This window comes from Leptonotus elevatus, chromosome 7 (genome assembly GCF_054856555.1).
Source record: "Leptonotus elevatus isolate MCC_2025b chromosome 7, RoL_Lele_1.0, whole genome shotgun sequence".
Classification (NCBI taxonomy): Eukaryota; Metazoa; Chordata; class Actinopteri; order Syngnathiformes; family Syngnathidae; genus Leptonotus; species Leptonotus elevatus.
Genome location: NC_141245.1, coordinates 9,670,264 through 9,692,160, shown reverse-complemented (window position 1 = coordinate 9,692,160; position 21,897 = coordinate 9,670,264). Strand labels below are relative to the sequence as shown.

The window sequence follows — 21,897 nt, the reverse complement described above, 5'->3', positions numbered from 1 at the left end:
TATGTTGGCATATTCTCACCAAGACTATCTGCCAGCTTCCTGCGGGTGACCTCCTCCGCTTCCTGCCGCAGCTGCAGGCCATGCTGGGCGATTTCCTCACTGGCAACGTTGGACGTCATGATGAAGATTGCGTCTTTACACTCGATGGTCTTCCCCTTGCCGTCCGTAAGACGACCCTGCGGGCGCGAAAGGGCTTTTCAGAATGCAAACGCGAGCGCGCGCGGGGTCACACTCGCACGGACCTCGTCAAAGAGCTGAAGCATGATGGTGAGGACGTCGGGGTGAGCCTTGTCCACTTCGTCAAACAGGACGACGGCGTTGGGACACGCCCGCAGCAGCTTGGTCAGCTGACCTCCTTCCTCGTGCCCAACGTATCCTGGTGGCGAGCCAATGAACTTGGCTACCTGAGGGAAGACAAACGGGGCGAATTAACTCAACTCAGCTTTATTTATAGAATACTTTAGAAGATACAAATATAAATAAATATATACAAAATAAATAATAGTTATAAAAAATAAATAATAAATAAATATAATATAAATTAAAAAAATGAAAATAAATACAATAATATAAAATAAAATAAAAATAAACTACAAAGTGCTGTAAACGGTAAAAGAAAATCTGACATAAAAAACAAAGATATTTATAGAATACTTTAGAATATACAAATATAAATAAATATATAAAAAATAAATACATATAAAATATAAATAATAAATAAATATAATATACATTTAAAAAATGAAAATAAATACATTAATAATATAAAATAAAAATAAACTACAAAGTGCTGTAAACGGTAAAAAAAAACAGACATAATAAAACAAAGACAGTTAATTAACTAGCAACATAAAAACAGTAAACACAATACAGAGAGTCCTCGAGTTACGTCGGACGCGACCGACGTCGTTTCGACTTTACGGCGCCCGTGCCTCGTCCGTAGCACCTTCTTTTTCGTTAACTTCCCACGGTAATCACGCCATTTTAAAGTTATTTCATCAGGGGCGTCACATTTCCGTCTTTAAGTTTGAATTAGCTGCGCTCTGCCGTCCGTCCGTCAGCAATGAATGTCCGTGCGCAAACACAAAATATTTATCCCGGCTCTTCCGGGTGGCGCAAATATGTTTTTGAAAATGACTGTACAAAGTATTTTGATGTAAATATCGACCTTAACGGTGAAATTCGGGTTACATGGCCAGCGTAGGAACGGAACTTGAGGACTCCCCGTAAACACGAAAACAAGGCCGCGTGGAAAAGCAATGTACCTCGTGTTTTTCCTGGAATTCGGACATATCCATCCGGATGAACCCCTGTAACATCACAATTGTTCAGAGTCAGAACAACATGTATTGTAGCTCAACTGTGACTACATCAAATTTAGCATGGAAACCAAAACACGTCATTCTTTAAGGGTAGGAAATTTGACTATACTAACTTTCCACCTATTGACTTAGAACTCCATTCGCAGACACACAGCAGACATGATTTCTGCACAAACAACGAGATGAAATATAAGAACTGCTACCATTACATCTTAATGATGACTGTACCTAATATTTGGGTTACCATGTCAGCTATGCGTGTGTGCATATTATGTTGGCGTGTCACGCGACTTCACCTTTTTGACGTCTTTGTGCATGTAGCGTGCCACCTGTTTGGCCAACTCTGTCTTTCCTATGACACAGCAGACAAAATAGAGTCCAGTCAATTATTCGCCGACCCACAAGTAATTACTTTGCAGTAGTTTATATTCTAAACAAAACAAAACAGACTTTTTCCAAATATATTTGGGGAAAGTTGCATACAAAAAAAAAATCATAAAAAATCCCGCACAGAAGGGTGATCTGGCTTTAACTCATTCACTGCCATTGACGGCTATAGACGTCAAAAGTTAATTTGAACTATTTCTATTAGTTTAACATTTTTTTCCTACTTTTGTTAACAAGAGTATGGAAACCTAGAATTTCTTTATTGTACATTTAGAACAGATATAAAATTTGTGATTAATCGTTAGTTAATTAGTGAAGTCATGCGATTAAATTACGATTAAAAATTTTAAGCGCCTGACGCCCCTAATTTTTAAGTCTTATTTTTTTTTATCGCAATGAATTGCATGACTCACGATTAATCACAAATGTTATATCTGTTCTAAATGTACAATATTTTTTTTCTAGGTTTTCATACTCTTGCTAAGAAAAGTGGGGGAAAAAATGTTCAACTAATAGAAATAGTTCAAATAAATTTTTGACGTCTATAACCGTCAATGGCAGTGAATGAGTTAAGTGCTGGCCTAAATCTCAATGGCGACCTCCAAAAGAGATTTCAATCATCTCTAGAAGGCCACTTTATGATTGTCTGGAAAATATTCAGCATATAAATGCTCATATTAGATATTGATGTTTTGTGTTTGGTATGCAGATGCGTGCATGTGTGTGTCTTGTTGCTGTGTTTAATATTGATGTCTCTCGGTCACCGTTTGTCGCTGAGGGCAAGAGAGAATATGAACGGTCTCGGTCGTCATCCATCTCCCTGGCCTGCCATTTCACCATCCACTTTCCCAGCAATCGCCACATCTCATAATGTCATATGCTGTCTTTCTTATTTACCGGCGACTGATGGATTGATAGATGACACCTGTGTGTACATCTTGTGAACATTTACAAATCTTGCGAATACAGGAACTTTTTGCAAACAAAAATGGCTGAAGGTGGTTTAACTGAAGGATCCAAAATTTGACAATTTGCAAGTAACACATTGGCTGGATGGAGTAGCAGCAGTGTCATAATTGTTATTGTACTTTATTTGTACATCCTTAAACTGCTTATATAGTGCAAGCCTACATGCTATAATGCTACAAAAGTGCTACGGGTCAGGAATCAAGATGATTATTTCTATTTTGAATATTTTTGTAGCGGCTTCTGTCGTATGGAGGACCAAAACTTTGCAACGGCGGAGCCCAACTCAAGACACGCTTAGGACCGCCCCCTCATTTGAATAACATTTCAACCTGACAGAGCGTCTGCAGCATGAAATAAATAAATGTGAGAGCAGAGCGTTTTTTATTTATTGATTGGTATTTAATTTATTTTATATATTTAGTTTTGTATTTATTTATTTATTGATTTGGGGATATATATGTATTTTGTTGTTTTTATTTCCATTTATATTAATTTTTCTGTATTTAATTTTTGATTAATATTTTTTATATCTGTTTTTATTTTCATTTTTATTCATTTCTTTAGTCATTTATTTAATTTGGTTTTGGTCCTCCATACTGTCCTGTTGACATAAAGCGCATGCACTAACAGCATGGTTAGTGTAGCTAGTTTACTAAAGCAGTCCATGTTGCCAAGTTAGCAACTTTTCTGACCCATCTAACCAACTATTTTCAAATAAGTGACCATGCAGCAATTTGAATTCCCACAGAGAAACATATGCAGAATTATTTTCAAATTTCACATTTGATCAGTTAATCTCCTTCCAAGCCATGTTAGAAACCTCTGACTTGACTAACTGTAAGTGTTTGTCACCTGTAAATATTTTGCTGAGGTCGCCTTACCTTACCTAGCTAGCGCTAGCCAATAGAAGAAGAACCAATCACGGGTTTTGAAATGTTGACTCATAACTAGCAACAGGGGTCAACCACACCTCAGTAATTAAGATAGGAGTCAATAGGGGTGCTCGATTATGAAGAAAATATTAATCACGAAACAAAGAAAACAAGAAAATGTTTAAATGTAAAAAATATTAAGAATTTTTTTTTGGAACACTATATGCAAGTATTTTGGGGACCAAACAAGATGGATTAAATCATAAAAAAAAGAAGATGGTGCAAATATGTACATTTAAACAATTCAAAATTAGTATTAATAATCTTTTATTTTTGTTTATGAATATGCCAACTTTGTAATTGTGGAGTGTAATCATTGAAATTGTAATTGAATTTGGATTAATTGCACAGCCCAAGGAGTCAATTCCTTGCTCAGAGTTCTCTGCACAATACATTCATTAAAGTTGGGTGACGGGTCCGTCGCTTAACATAATGAGCATCGCCGTTGAAGCGTACAATTTTTTCTAAAACGCAAATTTCCAAAGTACAAATACGAAGAGCACTGGAAACATTGTTTTGGATGAGAGGCAGGAATGCTGAGGTGTGCAAGGCACACAAACTTAACACAAATGACAGCTCCGCGTAAATGGGCGATTGCTTCGATAATAAGACTTTTACATTTACTACATCGTCATACAGTTTATGAGTGTTTTTGCTTTCCCCTCCTGAGAAGAAACCAGCAGAGGAAATGTTGGCCGTGGTGTAAATGGAGAAGTGATTTACCAATTCCCGATGAGCCCAGGAAGAGGAACACGAGCGGGTGCTCTTCATCGTACCAACCATTTTCCTTCCTTCTGATGGCTGCATGTTGAATAAGCGAGAGAGAGAGAGAGAGAGAGAGAGAGAGAGAGAGAGAGAGAGAGAGAGAGAGAGAGAGAGAGAGAGAGAGAGAGAGAGAGAGAGAGAGAGAGAGAGAGAGAGACAAAGACAGAAAAGGAGGCTATTATCGGAAACATTTGCATTTGTTGACTTTGCTTTTCTGCCCGTGTGACCCGAGTTGACCCGAAGGCGGCTGGTATCCCAGAAACTTTGATAAAGGGGTGCTAGGGCGGGGATGAGAGACGGGTCACATGCATTTGGCTACAAAACCAAGGCGAGAGAGAAGATGAGAAATCCGAGTGAGACCTCCAGAAAGCTACCCACAATGCCTCTCCTTCCCCCACACAGTCAGTGGGGCCATTAGCCAGCAGTAATTGCGTTAGCCTCCCTGGCGCGGCCATGGCAAAATCAGTTTAGCATGGATCGCAGCCTCACACACACACGTTTGCTTAAAGAGGAGTGCCTACCCAACCCTGCCATCACCCCAGCAACCGCACTCGCACGTACACAAAGGCAGCATGATGAGCTAGCCAAGTCAAGAGTGATTCTGCGGCCGTTTCCGACTCTCAAATTTAGGCTACGTGCAGGTCTTGATGATCAAATCGGCTTTTTCTTGCTCGTATCCAATTTTTGTTTGTTTTTGCTTCACGTCGGACACCACTGTGAATGCACGACAGCCCCAAAGTGAAGACGTCACACTATGCAGTCAAAGCCGACGATTAGAAAAAGAGCAACAGTTTCTATGCAGTGCATTTGCAGATGTTGAGAGGTTTGATTGTAAAGAGAGGGGCTTGATAAATGTCAGGTTCATTTGTGCATTTCAGACCACCGTGAAACATTTCAGTATGCAAAGTGTCACTTTTAAGCAAAAATGCGTGTTTCCAAAGGGACATTTTGACTCGGGGATCAAATCAGCTCAGTTTGTGGCCGTTATGGTAAGGCAAAATCATACTGTGTTGACACACCCAGCAGTAGAGTGGGGCGGGGCGAGCAGTAGCTCAAGACAAGGCTGGCACTGTGTGTGATTGCTCGAGAGTTATTACAGTTGATATGACCTAAGAGTTGTTCCATGCCAAATCACCCAGTTTGTAACCAAGCAGATTTTGATTTTCATGAAACTTGGCGGACTTGTTGATAGTGATGGCATGACACTAAATTTCAAATTTGAGGTCAATCGGATCAGGGGTTCCGCAGCTACAGCCCGCCGAATTTGGACATTTTGGGCAAAAAGGGGTGTGGCCGCTTTCCTTTGAACCGTTACATCTCAGGAACTACAGGGTCAATCTTCAAAAGTCAGGTATTGTTGGAAAATGAAGGACTCCAAATCATTTAGAAGATTGGTGGATATTTTAGTAACTTATTTGACATTTTGACTTGTAATTTGACCTTGAAATTGACCTTGTAGATCGATCGTGAGATTTGAAAATTGTTCATGAAATGTAATCTCTCAAGTTTCAGAGATAGATAGAATGTTTAATTGCAATAAGGAGTCAAAGTATCGATACCTTCAGAATGTCATGATAGACATGTACACAAAGACACTTTAACTCCTTATTGCTGCTAAACAAAACAATTGTTTAGCAGCAATAAGGAGTACCTTATACATGCATTAAACATTTTTTTTTTTTTTTAGATCTAGTTACAAGGTCAATTTCAAGGTCAAATTATAGGTCAAAAGGTTAAGTTACTAAAATATGCACGAATCTTCTAAATGAATGCATTTCTCTTTACAATAATACCAGGTTGTTGGTCTTTTTTTACCCCGTAGTTAGATTCGGTTCAAAAGAAGGCGGCCACGCCCCTTTTGCCAAAAATGTAAAAATTTGGTTGGCCGTTGCTCCTAAACCCCTGCTTCGATTGAACTAAATTTTTAGATTTAGTGTTGTACCATCACTATCAACAAGTGCGCCAAATTTCATTAAAGGGGAAGTAAACCCCACTTTTTTTTTGTGACAATAATATGTTCTATGCAGCCCCACTAGTCTAAATATGGTATTCTGGTTAATATTGCGTTATTGGAATACGAGTTAAGCAGCAAAATCCAGTCGTTTTTAACAATATCAGAAGGCGGTCATTTTGCTACTGGCTCTTGACTGAAGATGACATCAATGTTGCTCAGGTCTCAGGCAACAACCAATCACAGCGCAGCTTCAGAAAACAGGAGAGCTGTAATTGGTCGTTGCCTGAGCCCTAAGCAACACCGATGTCCTCTTCAGTCGACAGCAAGTGGCAAAACGCTATGTCTCTCGGCCGGCCTGGGAACGCCTTGGGATCCCGCCGGAGGAGCTGCTTGAAGTGGCTGGGGACAGTGAAGTCTGGGCTTCCCTCCTAAAGCTGCTGCCTGTGCGACCCGACCCCGGATAAGCGGTAGTAAATGGATGGATGGATGTTTAGACGAGTGAGGTCACAAATAACATATTGTCAAGAAATGTTTAAGGTTGACTTTAAAACTAAAATCTGCGTGATTAAACCCACTGTGTGATGTGGCACATCCACCTACTCGCAGCTCAAACTGACAGAAAGCAGGAAGTGCTTGTGGCCTGCCAGTTGCTTATGCCTGCTCTCGAGTCTTACACAAGGGTTGGCTTTATAACCACACCCAATGGAGCCTTTCATTGAGAGTAGAGTGTACCGCGCGGTGGTATCTCTTCCATGCAACCTACACATATACTTGACAAAAATTACATTACGAAACACTTCCTGCTCAATTGTTTGAGCTGCAGCAGCGAATAAGAACTCGTGGCGCTTACTTCCTGCACAAGTGTTAAAGTACTCCTGCCAAGAATAGCTACTCATTGTCAAGAAGTGATACTTGGCAGAGGTGGAAAGATGATGATGGAGGCAAGGATGGAGAGATGCGGGGAGGAAGACAGATAATGGGAGGAAGGAGGGGAAACAGAGAGATAAAGAGGGCTGATGGAGATAAGCAGACAGAGAACGAGGCTGAGAAACAAACGAGTGTGTCAGAGATGGCCGCCGAGATGAAACGTGACAAGTTCCGTCTGTGTTATCAATGGCTGCGTGAATGACAGCGTAACCTTCTGTGTGCGTTTTAGCTGATTGAGAGCGACTTTGACAGAAGGACGCATTGACATTTCTCAGAGGAGCCTGACAAGAACACAGAAAGGAAGGAGGCACAGAACAAATGAGCTCTCTCACACACACACAAACATACACGCACGCACACAGACGTGTGTATTGGGCAGGTCTGGTCGGCTCTAACATGATTATAGCGGGATGATTCTCTTCAATAACTCTTAGCCCTGAGAGCTAAACCTGGATCAATTTAACCTCCTTCCTGTGCGTTTGTGTATTTGTACTTTGTGTGTGTGTGCGTGTGTTGCTGCAGGCCTGCTGCGTAATAGGAAGTATTAGGCCCTTCACCAAAGTTTCCTTTGTCAGACAGAGTAGAAATGATTATTGATGCATCACTATCTACAGTACAGAGCGTGGGTCTGCAACCTGCGGCTCTGGAGCCACATGTGGCCCTTTAGTCACTCTGCTGTGGCTTTCTGTGGATATCTGGAAAAGCAGAAAATTACCATCAAATTGCCAAAAACAGACTGAATAAAAAAAAGGCATACAAGAAAATGCTATAAAAAAAGTAACCATAAAATGTCCCAAAACAAAAGAAGTAATGACCTTAAAATGTACACAGAATTGCTGAAAATTTCAGGAAATTGATTTAAGAAAAGGCAAGAAGGAAAACATCTAAAAAATATAAAATGTCCAAAAACAAAAGAAGAAATTACCGTAAAATGTCCGCAAAACTTCCAAAAAAGGCAGAAGGGATTTTTTTAAATGCAGTAAAGAAAAAGTTCACAAAGTAGCTGTAAAATGTCCAAAAACAAAAGATGAAATCCTGAAAATTACCATAAAATGTCCACAAAATTAAAAAAAAAGTCAGAAAAAAGTCAAAAAAAAAAAAGCCATAAAATGCCCCCCCAAAAAAAGATGAGGCACAAAATGACCATATGTACATAAAATTGCGAGATTTTGGATGGATGGATGGATATTCAAGACGCTGCATTTAAGTGCAATTTCATCTCATCAGTATTTTGTGCTGTACCCGAACAAATGTTGCACTCGACTTGCAGCCATATAGAAAGATTTTATGTTGGAAAAGCCATTATTCAAATCAAATAAAAAAATCAAGATAATAGACATAATTTGGATGGGTGCTCTTTTTTTGGATGGAGACTCTGTATCAGCAGATACTCAAACTCGGGAGATTCTCACCCCCAAAAAGTGATTGGGACATCCTATTTCTTACATAGACACCAACCAACCAGCCACAACATTAGGCACATGAGCAAAATCCAACGAGATTCAATGTAAAAACTGCCAACAAGGCTGCCTTTATTAAAAAAAAAATGCTTTATGTTGATTGCACTGGTGTACAACTGCAAAGCATCATAGTGAGAGCAATATTTTGCCTGTTTTAAAAAAATAAATAAAAAATGAAACACTGTAATCAATTTTGTTTAAGGGTTCTAAATTAGGCTCAGCGTTGGTAAGGATATTTTAAAAGTATATATATAAAGTGACAATTATGCTCGTGCTGATGGATGATATGCTTGACTTTCATGCTAGTGTCTCTCTCTCTCTCTCCGTTGCTGTGTGAGCGTGGGTGTGTGCGTGTGTCTTGGTGACTTTAATACATCTCTGGGATCAATAAAATGTTCCCTTATCAATGTGGCCACGTCTTGTATGGCTTTCAGGACAATTTGCCATGATAACAGTGACCATTTATCACCTTCCCAAAGAGCCATGATTCACTCCAGCTGCACAAAAGGAAAACCTGTGACTACCTGTGATATCCTCTGTGTCATTTGTTATGTTTTTTTTTTTTAATACACACTTGAGGTCATGCAGTTGTTAGCATTTGTTAGCAGTAGCACCATTAACATTTAACACAAGCCTAGCGCTAAATACCAATTGTGTTCTCCAGTTGATTAAAACAGTAACTGTAACTTTTTCTCCTACAAACTCATTACAGTTTATAGTTTCCGGTTCCACCTTTGGGAGATAGTTGATTAGCTTGCAAAATCTAAACCGAAACAGTTGCAGCATCATAAAAATAACACATAGCCTCACTTGTGCGCACACACAAACAGACCGAGACGCGCGCACCCACGCGGATCAATACCAGGCCTCTCTGGATGCCTGGTGTAATATCAGCTCTTTACTGTCTGCTGTGTTATTGTGCTCTAACTCATCCTCCTTCCTCTTTGCACTAATCACCGCCTCCACTGTCAATGTTCCCGTGGTCCATAAAAGCATCCTTGGAAGAACTTGACTGCAAACTGAGCTCATGGTCTAGAACCAGAAGAAATTGTGAGCAAGGCCCTCTCAGCTAACGTCAACGTCCACGGACATACTCTAACATCTTGCAGCATGTTTTCCCGAAAGTAAATATTAGGGAACTTAACATTTGAATTGTAATTATTCGCATGACTTCAATTGTTAAGCTCACGATTAATCGTGAATTTTATATCTGTTTAAATGTACAATATTTTTCCCACCACCACAAGTTTTCATACTCAACATAAAAGTGTGTGTGTGTGGGGGGGGTGTTAAACTAATAGAAATATTGGTGCATCTTTTAGTCAATGATTCAGTAATTTCATAATAATTCATAACATTTAGTTAAAATTTAAAAATACTTAACTTTAAAAAAAACGAGTGTGATATTGATTTTTCTGCCACTAGATGGCATTATTGCATTTGTAAGACTCAGAACATTTTTCTTTTCATATTAAGACCTATCTAATCTTTACCATGAAGTAACTTGTGAACATTTTTTAAATGTCCAAATACAACTTGATTCCAGTATTCACAAATATATGTATTATTATAAAATGTATTATTGATACATTTTGACGTGGATATGTCTGCTGTGTTGCGATAGGAATTCCACCAGTACAGGTTTTCATTAATCATTAATTGCGCGTAATTTTTTTAATTTATTGTGGCGCTAACTTTAAAATAAGTCAAAATTAACGCAATCATTTTGACACCCCTCCTCAATATCGATGACAGGAGTTCAAATACTTTAGTCCATAGAGCGTACTTTGCTTTTTGTCTACCAGTGAGGCTGCAGTGTCTAGAAACAATGATGTAAAGATTCTGTAGGTACCACGAAGGCCATGAAGTGAACGTTGAAAAAGGAAGGAGAGCGAGTGGGTGTGATGGAGATGGAGGATCGAGGAGAGAAAGCCAAATGGGGGAGGATGGGGGAGTCTGTAGTATGTCTCCTCTCTCAGTAATCGCGTTAACTGGCGGCTCCGAGCCTGGCCTCCTTCAGCTGTCTCACACACACACATACACACAGCACCTGTGTACTACGTCTGACAGACAGCACATTCATCACAATTAACCAATTACAGCGTCCACCGGTCTGTCTGAACCCGCCTCCTGCTTGAGGACAGCAAAGCAAGGGAAGAAAAGAAGAGGGAGCAAAACAAAGAAAACAAACAGTGCCTGAGCAAGTGTTTGTCAAGTGTTACAAAGCAACATGTTTATCCTCAACATTAAGTTTGGGCGATAACGTACAATAAATTACAATAGACACCTGATCAATATCAATACAAAATGCCCATCCATCTATGTTTGATAAAATGTTCGATAAAAAAGAAAGAAAAGTAAACCTCTATTGTACGTATCGTAGGCATGCTACAATTACAAGCACGTAAGAGGACATGCATGCACGCCAAACCTAAGTGTCACTTAAAGGGGAAGTCAACCATAAACATTTCTTGACAATATAATATGTTATATGTGACCTCACTAATCTAAACATGACATTCTTATTTATATTACATTTGTGGAATATGAGTTATAAAGCAAAATCCAGCAGTTTTTATGCATCTCAGGGGGCGGCCATTTTGCCACTTGCTGTCGAGTGAAAATGACATCACAGTTGTTTAGGTCTCAGGCAACAACCAATCACAGCTCACCTGTTTTCTGAAGCTGAGCTGTGATTGCTTGTTACCTGGGCAACTGTGATGTCATTTTCACCTGTTTTCTAAAGCTGAGCCCTACTAAGCAGTTTGGCCTTTTCGTAGTTGCATTGAACACTTATTAAAAGTACAATATTATATATGCATATGAAGTATGTAGTATCGCGATTCTCATTTAGTACGATTCAGAATCGATTTTAAATGTCCCAAAATCGATTTTATTTAAATTATTTTATACTGTCTTCCCTTTGTTTGTGTGTGCCTTTATTGAGAGCGCTGTTCATGTTGTACCCAATTTGGCCACTTAGGGGCAGTGTGGCCTGACACACTGTTAAGTTGAGTAGAAGGAAAAAGTCACAATCAAGTTATTCCAATAAAATATGTTTTTTGCAGCGTGGAGCCGTTCTTTTGAGTGATAAAAGTGCCGCGAGTAGAACACTAACTAGCATTAGCGAGTCAGACTGGAGTAGATCATTACGATTCCTTGAACATCTATAAATTGAAGCAAAAATCATTGTCAATCAAATCATTGCAAATCAAAAATCTTTCTAAATTGAATCGCACACCCAAAAATCGGAATCGAATCAAATCGTGAGACATTCAAAGATTTCCACCCCTACTTTATACATCTACTTGAACACTCTAAATTGTCCCGAGGTGTGATTGTGGGTGTGAATGGTTTTTTGTCTGTGTGTGCCCTGGATTGGCTGGCAACCAGTTCAGCGTGCACTTTGCCTACTACCCGAAGCCGGCTGGGATAGGCTCCAGCACTCCTGCAACCCTTGTGAGAAATAAGCGGTTAAGAAATTGGATGGATATTATACTGCATGTTAAAATGACCTAAATTTAGCCATTTATCTCTGGGCCCTTTTTTATTTTTATTTAATAGTAAAAAAATTATTATCTGTATCGACTGATATGTGGTACTCACATCGTGATACACACTTCAGCCATACCGCCCAGCGCTAAGAACCAGCTTTGCACGCACACGCCGGCTTAGTTACCTGAAGCCACAGTATTGATGGCCCCTTCCTGTCCGATGATGTGCTCCTTCAGCCTCCTCTCCAGGGGGAACCTCCTCCTTTCTTCCGCCTCCCGTCGAGCCTGCGCCTCCTGAAACTAGATGCAGTTGAGATTGTTTGCTTATTTCAACATTTCCGTATTCACTTTGAAGGACGTGTGCTGCTTTTCAGGCCGCACAGTGACAGTTCATCCTCTATGTGAAAAGTATGGTCATGTTGGTGGCTAATGCTTAGGCAAATGGGACCAATCTGAGAAAACATTTTTACAGAGATGGGGGTGCATCTTGATATTCACACAAGTTTAGTTACAGCTACCGTTAGCTTTAGCCAGCTAACATGACCAAAAGCACACCAAAGAGCCCTTTATACATATCTTCTACATATTTTCCACCTCATTTTCTCCTGACAGTGCTTGATACATATTTTATACATCATATATATTTATTAGGGCTGGGAAATGTGGCCCAAAAATAAAATCAAAATGTTTACAGTTATTCAGGACGATTACGATTTGGATCGATTTTAATGTAATAAACCCAACAAACATTAATTTAAAGGTTTCCTTTATTCCAAAATAATTCCTGTGCAACATGTTCAGACAACAATCATGTACACTGATTCTAAATCAGTTTTAACATAAACTTAACATTCACAGTTTGTGCTTAAATGCCACAATTAAGTAGTAAACATGTTTTGTAAAGCACTCATCCAGCATTTTTGCCACTTGTGCAAAATTACAACTCACAAAAACATTTGCACGTAACAGAACATAAAAACAACAGTTTTTAATAATCCTGAAGACAAAATTCGATTTTACAATGTAGCAAATTTTCAACGATTCAATTTTTAAAATGACGATGTATCGAATTAATTCGATTTATTGCCCAGCCCTAATATTTCTACATATTTTCTAGACGATTTCTCTCAAAATCTGACATATTTTCAATATATTTTTTTATACATATATATTTATACATATTTTCTACATATTTTCCACCTCAGTTTCTCCCGCATTGCTTGCTGCTGATGACAGTGGCTATAGAGAGGATTTCTCTCAAAATCTGACTGTGCTTGATACATATCACAGCTTGTTTTTGGTCACACAATGGTCACATCTGTCTTCTCTGCTTCTTGCCCAGTGTGAGACAGATGTTCCCATATTGTGCGTCTTTTGTTTGAGCCAGCCAAAATCATGCGGTGTAGAACGGGCTTTAGATATATATTTCCAAAAATGTGGTCAAAAATGAACCTCGCATCAAGGATATAACACACTTCTGATGATTTCAACTTCTCAATATTAAGATTCCACTTCACACAAGTTCCACTCCTACAGTGGTAACATAACCCAAATTTGTACATAAACTGAAACGTGTCGTCGTCTCTCACGAATCTACACTGAGTAAATGATAAAAATCACTTCTGGGTCATGAATAGAAAACACGATTAAGTTGTAACACAGCGTGCCTTGGCTGTGAGCCAATATATTCTTACGCCATTGCAAAAAGTAGTTCCTTACATGACTTTTGTAACTTCTAAACGTTTGCGTAAAGTAAAGTGCATGGCATGTTTGTTGAGCCATTAACATTAATTCATTTTCAACACTAGGATTGCTCAATAATTCCTAAAAGTAACACTTTCTGTAACCGACCCAGATTTGTCCAAAAATATCAAATTGACCAAACTGGACATCAGAGGTTTCTGTACGACAGTGACAACGTACAGCACATTTTATACTGCTTCATCCCATTTTAACTCTTGAACAGGTTTGAACCCCAGTTAACCTTTACCAGCTTTCACATCTCTGGTTCTCCGCAGCAGCTGTCACTCATGCGGGGACCTCCTGATGAGCGTTTGTGTGCGTCAGTGTTTTGTGTATGGGACAATGTGATGTATGTCAATGAAACAGATGAACCGACCAGGAAACAGACATTTGTACATATTCAAAGCGGCGTTCTTCTAATTGCCCGCGCAGCTGCGCTAATCAGCGTGCATATGTGTGTGCGCGCCAATGTGAGCATGTCTCACCTTGCCCTCCCATTCTTGCAGAAGTGTGCTCACTTCTCCTTCTTTGGCATAGGCTCGTGCATTGTGTGCCAAACCGTTGGCCTGCAGAGGGTTTGCACCTGTATGTGAGTACATATAGGAAAAAGCAGGTTGGCAATTTTAGAGGCACAATTCCAGCCACCACCTCAGCAGCAGGTTCAGAACATCGATGAAAAAGTCAGCTCAGGGGTCATACAGGTTCAGGGGTCGCGGCGGCTCACTGCAGTGAAGCAGGCGGGCCATGCAATGACACAGCGGGGGGGGTTCATATCTGCAACACGTGCCGCTGACACACAGTGTCCCCTACATCCGCACGCGATCTTAACAACTGCGGGTTGTTGCAGGTCGGGGGTCCACCCTCGCACAAAGGGCAGAGGTCACGCGGAGGAAGAGTCCGGTTAAAACAGCGTGATGGGAGTGAAGAGAGAAGGAGTGTCAGTGGCAGCCACAGCGTGTGATGGCATAGCGTGTGTGGAGTGCGCCAGAGGCGATGAGGATGGTTAGCGGCGCCTTCACTGCAAAAACGGAAATCTTAACTAAAATATCATTCTTAAATTTGACCTAAATTTGCTTATTTTGCCCTGACAAGATCATTGTGCTTATTTTAAGATTCATATTACTTAATTATCTTATTTGATCAAGCAGTCTTGGCATTAAGTGTTAACAGACAGTTTTCATAAGGGTGTTCATAAATTGAATTTTCTGAAGATTTTGCATAATCTAGTAATAAGATAAATGGCAAAAATACAAGTGTGGACAAGTTTCATTTCATTATTTTTACTAAGCTCATTTTTCCTTGCCCCAAAACCAGGTCAGTGGTCTAGTGGTAGAATGCCTACCCTCAGACTTGGAGGTTGTGGGTTCAAACCCTGGCTTGACATACCAAAGACAATTAAATGGGACCTGTTATCTCCTTGCTTGACACTCAGGCGAAGTTATCCAAGCGTAAAAAAACCCCAAAAACGTATGTATTTTAAGAAAATAGTTCTATTTATCACAGCTTAAAAAAAGTCAATATTACTTGTTTTTAGTCTAAAATACTATTTTCAAGAGTGCTGTTTGGTTGATATGGGGATAGTATTATTTTCTTATTTTCCAAATCTTACAGGGAAATTTAAGTAAAATGTTCTTGTTCTGTTGGCAGATAGTTTTGCTTATTTGAAGTAATAATTTTCTTATTTGACTATATTTTTGTTTCCTTAAATTGTCTACTGTCCTTTTTTGCAGTGTTCTGCCCTGACTGAGGCCCACAACTGTTCTCCATTCGGACACGTGCCTCTCAATACATATACGTATATTGTTGATCCATTTTCCTACACGTGTGTGCAAAAGTGTTACTCGTTTTGGTGTTTTTGTTCATCCCGTCATGGTAAAACAGTTCATCGTTGCCGTGGCCGATACCAATATAGGCAGCTCTCTTTTGGCTGTTTTACGATCAGGAATTGGATATTAGAAATGAGAAGAAAATACATTTTCTATTATTTTCATGCAATTTTAAGAAAGAATTTGATACTATATATGGGTCTTTCCTTATATATATTTTTTAATTTAAACTTAAATTATATTAATCTTTTAAATACAAAAAATAAATTAAATTAACAAATGTAATTAATTAATACATTGAATTAATTTAATTAAAAATTTAAATAAAACTTTTCCTTAATCTGTCAGTTTTTTGTTAGTTTTTTGCATGTATCAAAAGTACTAATGGTATACTCAAGAGTGGGGTACTCATACTGGTCTGGAAAAGAAAAAGTGGTACAGAACATCCCTAACTACAGAATCAGTGGAATTGACCACCCTCTCAAATGCTCACACCTGTCCGGTCATCAACCCAGGAAGTAACCTGCAAATTACTGCAAACAGATAGACACGGACACCATTTAATTACACCTTAATGAACAATTTGGCCTTTGCAGGTCTGCTTTCTACTGAGGTACATTGTCTCATTATTAAAAATATGAAATTCATTCACAAAGAAATGTGTTAAAAGTACTAATATGTGATTCAATACCAAAAATATACCAATTGAGAAATCTTAAGTAGGTTCCCCAAAAAATTGATAAGCGCAACTTTTTAAATGCATTGTGAGAACATCATTATTTAAAACGTCACAATAACCAAACGCACATGGGGCATCAGTAGGAATCAGATGAGTAAGCAATACTCAAACATCCTCAGCGTGTGCGATCAATACAAATGCGACGCGTTCCTGTTCGTCTGAGCGGCAACCGCAGAAGACTAATAATGACATCGATAAAGCCCTAAAAATTGTGACCTGCTCACGAGGCTATTGATTCTAACAATAATATACCGGCACACCCCACGAAAAACATGAGGGAGGAAAGCAATAAGGTGGGTGCGCGGGCATACCGAGACGCGCACACACACACACACACAACATAATAAATAGCATCATTTAGGGCTTTAATATCAGGCCAACCCTCTGGGCCATAGCACTTTATAACCGGATCAACACTAACGACACACACAGCTACACTCCAGCTGAACACATGACGCACACACACACACACACACTCGCATACACAGGATCCCTTCATTAGGAGTGCTTTAGTTATGCCTATTAGGGGTTCCCTCCCCTTTCCTCTATCCTCCGCCTTCTCTTTCACAGCAGCTGGCAGGAGAGAGCCCCTGCTGGTCTTTGTGCGTGCATGTGTGTGCGTCCTTCTACCCGTCCGTCCGTCTCTTGAGCATGTGTGCCCGTTCTGGCCTAGCGCCACCTACAGAGACGTCCACAACGGAGTGCCCCCTGGCCGCAGGCCTGATGTGGCGCCTGGGGAAAAACTGAAGAGCCTGCGCAGGTAGGGAGAGGGACTTGTGCTGTGCGGAGGGACCCGAGGGGGAAGCCAGGAGACTGTGATGGATGGAGATATGAGCGCAGGGGCCAAAAGAGCAAACCCAAGGCTACTGTGGTGGGATGGACTCGCACTAACACAGGGGAAATAACAAGGTATGGGATACACACAAAGTGTACATACAAGACACACACGTCAAAATGTCCTAAAGCTGTGTCTTCACAAGTTTTGTGTGTGTGTGTGTTTTGGTGTGACATACTGTAGAGGGAACTGCGGAAAGAAAAAGCATGAAATTCACTTTAGAAACAGTGAATCAAAAGTGCCCCCAAATAATCATTTCCTGGTTTTAAGTTTAAAAGAGACCAAGCCAGCCAGCAGCTGCCACGATGTCACCAAGTCGTACCAATGCGGTATTGCAGTAGACCCCCGCAATTTGCAGGGGATAGCGAGCGGGCCGGCCCACAAATTGATGGTAGCTGCAGAATGAATGCATCCAAACTAACTTCATCATGCAACAAGACAATGACTGGAAGGTCTTAGACTGGCAATTATCAGATCATAACCCAATAGAGCATGCATTCAGGAGACTCAAGGGAGAAACCCCAGAAACAAACAAGAACTGAAAGAGGCTGCAGTAAAGACCTGGATGAGCATTTCTAATGAAGAATGCTACGGTCTGGTGAAGTAAATGGGTCGCAGGCTTGATGCAGTTATTGCAAGTAAGGGTTATGCCACCAAATATGAAATGTTATTCACTTTAGTTCATTTAATAATGTCTGTTCCAATACTAAAAATGGTTGGGTTCAAACAAAAGGTGCTCTGTCCTGAGTTGTTTCACATCGACATGTAAATGAAAAGCTGAAATTCTAAACTTTTGTCTCATTTATCTTTTGATCTGAAACCTAAATGTCTTCAGTATACAAATAAAGGAATTAATTTTACTGTTCCAATACTTTTGGAAGGGACTGTATATATCACAAAATATACACACTCTCTCTCTCCTTATTCTGCACATTTCCTCTTTGTGGCCATCCACTTTTTTCAAAACAATCACACCATGTTTATGAGTTTTAACAAAAAATCAAGGAACGACTCATGCCAGGGCCCAAGTGTGTCACTGGTAGGGTGACCAGACGTGTCCTCTTTTGGGAGGGCAAACCATTTTCTTACGTCCTGTTCGGTGGTCCGCGGGTTTTCTAAATTCATCAAAATGTCCGGTTGGCATTGAATGACTAAGTTTGAATGACTAACTTTAAGGAAGTTAAAAACACTGTGAAACTGCGACTGGTACCATAAATTCAAGGCCGGGGCAAGAATCCTCTTTTTCTGGTAATGGGAATATGCTCACCCTAGTCACTGGGCACCATTTTAGATATAGAGAAGAAGAGGAAGAAGACAAAGATGAATAAGGAATTAAAAAAAGATTGAGAAGAAGGAGTAGAATGATGAAAAGAAGTAAAAAAGAAAGAAAAGAAGAAGGATGAAAATAAGGATAATGAGAAGAAGAAGAAGAAGAGACACCATATTCTGGTTAAGGTAAGCCATTTTAAACTAAAAAGAAAAACTACGTGGACGTTTCGTTGTGCTTGTGTGCTGCTCCGCTCACAATAATTTCTGGACGCTGCCTAATCAGTAGGTCGTACTTCAACTGTTTACTTTCCATGTACTGCCTGACGTAGTGGGTTTCCAGTACTTTTTTTCGGGCACATTTGAACAATGTTTCCAAACGGTCTGAGTGAAGCACTGTACTCGGAGCGTCTTTCTGAGAGAACGGGGATTTGATTTTGGGGGCTTTGAGCTCTAATGTTCACGGTCAAATTTCCCTTCTTCCCCCCAAAAAACTAAAATTACATCAACATTCATTGACTGGTTTGACTTAGAATGAAGAAAAATAACAAGAAAACCTGTGAAAAAGCAAGGTAAACCTACAAAGTTATGGTCCCAGGTGAAAACCCAGGATAGCGTGCAACCGCAATGACCGAAACGTGAAGTAGCAAGGGAACACTGGAATATATATCAAAAAGGGTCTTTACATGGTCTGTAAAAAAAAGTCACACTGGACAGTTTGGCATTTGTGGCCACAACAATGTCCAGATGGTTATTGGTCATGATAGCGGCGCCAACCAAGCAACGATGGGTCCAACTGAAAACCGTAAAACTCAGCCTTAATCCAATTGTCGTTCAAAACAAATGTCTCGGCTTTGTGAAAGTTTTTACCTTTTTTTTTTTTATTCAAAAATGCATCTACGGGAATGCATCTGATCAAGTTACGCAGGCTGATTTGTTTAAGTGTGCTCACAGGGGCAGGGGTGAGATGGGACAGGCGGCTTTGAACGCACCATCCATCATGAATATAAACAAGACATTAATACTTGCGATATGGTGTAGGGATCATGTAGTGATGTCATTTGACAAAGAAGTGCTAAAACCAGTAAATAGCAAATGGCATAAACCACAAATAGCAGCATCTTACTGCCAAATGAATAAGTGTTCATGAATGCGTGCGCGTTGAAATCACTGAAATAGCAAGTCGGTGCACAAAGACATTTTGCTCCACACACACAAAAGACACACTTCCTGTGAGTCTGCTGTTACCCCAAGGGCATGTTCTATGCGGAGGTCACAGTTCAACTAGGCCTGGCTTGTTTAAGAGCTGCTCGCCTGGAAACTGAGGGGGGATATTCTGCCTCCAGGGTCTATGAATGTATATGTGTGTGTGTCAACGACAGGTGCGAGTGTGGCGAGGGTGAAAAAGGACGCAGCATGAACAAGTGATCAATTTCAAATGCGCTGGTGGCACACTGACAACTTCCTGGAACGTGCAGAGATAATACCACACTATGTCGTATAAATAATTGAAAGATAATTGTAAAAAAATTGTTCATTGACCAAGAAATGATAGTGATAGCAAGCATTGGCATTCATAGAAAACTTACACCAAGAAACCTAAATGCAGTGTGAAAAGGGGAAGTCAACCCCAAAACTTTCTTGACAACAACATGTTCTATTCAGCCCTATTGTGCTTGTGTAATATAAATAAAGCATCAAAATTCACACATTTGTATCCATCTCAGGGGGCGGCCATTTTGCTACTTGCTGACGACTGAAAGTGACATCACAATTGCTCAGGGCTTAGGTAACGACCAATTGTGGCTCAGCTTGCAAATGTCACATGACCAAACTCAGATAGCAGGTGAGCCGTGATTGGCTGTTACTAGAGATGGATGAGTAATGATACCAGTTATCGGTATCTGTGCCAATACCAGCCATCATTTAAGGTATCGGTGCTCAGACAATACCGATTATTAGTAGTCAAGGAGGCCGATAATCGATATTTGGAGCCGATTTTCTTTTTCACTAAAAGGGAAAATATTGGTGTCAAAATAAAAGTAAACCACAAACTCCAAATCTTAACTATTTATTTATGTATTATTGTTATTTATTTGATTTCTTTTCATCATCTTTATATATTTACATACGTCTCTGTTTTAAAATTCTAGCAATAAGTTCAGGGACCTCCCAAAGTCATTAGAAGGTCTTAAAAGGTTAAATAATAAAAACTTAAAACAAGTGAATACAGTAGCTCCCTATTGTTTTCTACTGTAAATAAAGTTTTCCAAATTTTAAAAATATTCTAAATGTAATTTATTTTTTTACTCATCTTAGTTTTAATTCCAAACAAAAACAGAAGGTGTCGATACTTATCAGGGTCAGCAGCATTTCTTATAAAGTTAACTTAAAATAGTTCCCTGAAGTTAACTGTTAAATTGATCCATTATTGTCCGTATGATTTGTCATAGAGGCCGATGCCGATATTCATCAAAATGCTGAATATTGGCTTATAATCAGTCTATCCCTAATATTTACTTCTTTGTTTTAAATTATTTGTCATTGTTTTTTTTGGGGGGGGGGGGGTTATGTATTAGTAGCATCAGTACTTGGTACTGGTATCAGTGACAACTCAAGAGTTGTACTGATATAGGTCGAAAAAAACGTGGTATCGAGCATCCATAGTTGTTACCAGAGCCCTGAGAAATTGTGATGTAATTTAACAGCGAGTGGCAAAACGGCCGCCCCGGAGATGGATAAAAAAAAAAGTATGATTTTGTTGCTTAATTCATATCCCACAAACACAATATTAATCAGAATGCCATGTTTAGACTAGTGTGGGTGCATACAATATATTATTGTAAAGATTTTGGGGGAGTTAACGTCCCCTTTAAAGTTACTTCCGCTGTCTTGTCTTAAAGTTGTAGGTGTAACATACCGAATTGGAGGAGCGTGCGGACAGTGCTGGGGTCATCAGCGAGGGTGGCGTAGTGAAGTGCTGAACAGCCGCGGAAACCAGCCCTGCTGCTGAGCCTGCTGCTGAACTCATCCTCTCTGGACACCAGCACTGCAGGAAGGGGAAGACAGTTGAACGTTGCCAAGAAATGAATCGCAGAGCAAGCAAGTCCTGAAGTCTAGAATAGCTTTGATAAGTTTGGTGACAAACTGATAGATGACACCAAATAAGGACTTGGATAGTTGGGAGTCTTTCCATCTATAAGAACTCTCTCCAACTTGAAAAGTAATTTATTCATGCTTGAAGATAAATCTCCACAGTGTGTGGTAATGACAGCAGC

General features: G+C 39.8%; 1 protein-coding gene across 2 annotated transcripts in view; it reads right to left on the bottom strand.

The window, feature by feature from the left end:
- clpb (ClpB family mitochondrial disaggregase) overlaps window positions 1-21,897 on the bottom strand; it is a 41,253-nt gene that overhangs the window by 4,927 nt on the left and 14,429 nt on the right. For both annotated transcript variants that reach the window (XM_086081491.1, XM_086081492.1), the window contains exons 5-12: window positions 21,540-21,668; window positions 14,439-14,536; window positions 12,396-12,510; window positions 4,334-4,411; window positions 1,619-1,674; window positions 1,266-1,310; window positions 243-404; window positions 20-176 (exon numbers count right to left, since the gene is read on the bottom strand). In XM_086081491.1, the coding sequence (XP_085937617.1) occupies window positions 20-176; window positions 243-404; window positions 1,266-1,310; window positions 1,619-1,674; window positions 4,334-4,411; window positions 12,396-12,510; window positions 14,439-14,536; window positions 21,540-21,668 (840 nt within the window). The remainder of the gene's footprint in view (window positions 1-19; window positions 177-242; window positions 405-1,265; window positions 1,311-1,618; window positions 1,675-4,333; window positions 4,412-12,395; window positions 12,511-14,438; window positions 14,537-21,539; window positions 21,669-21,897) is intronic.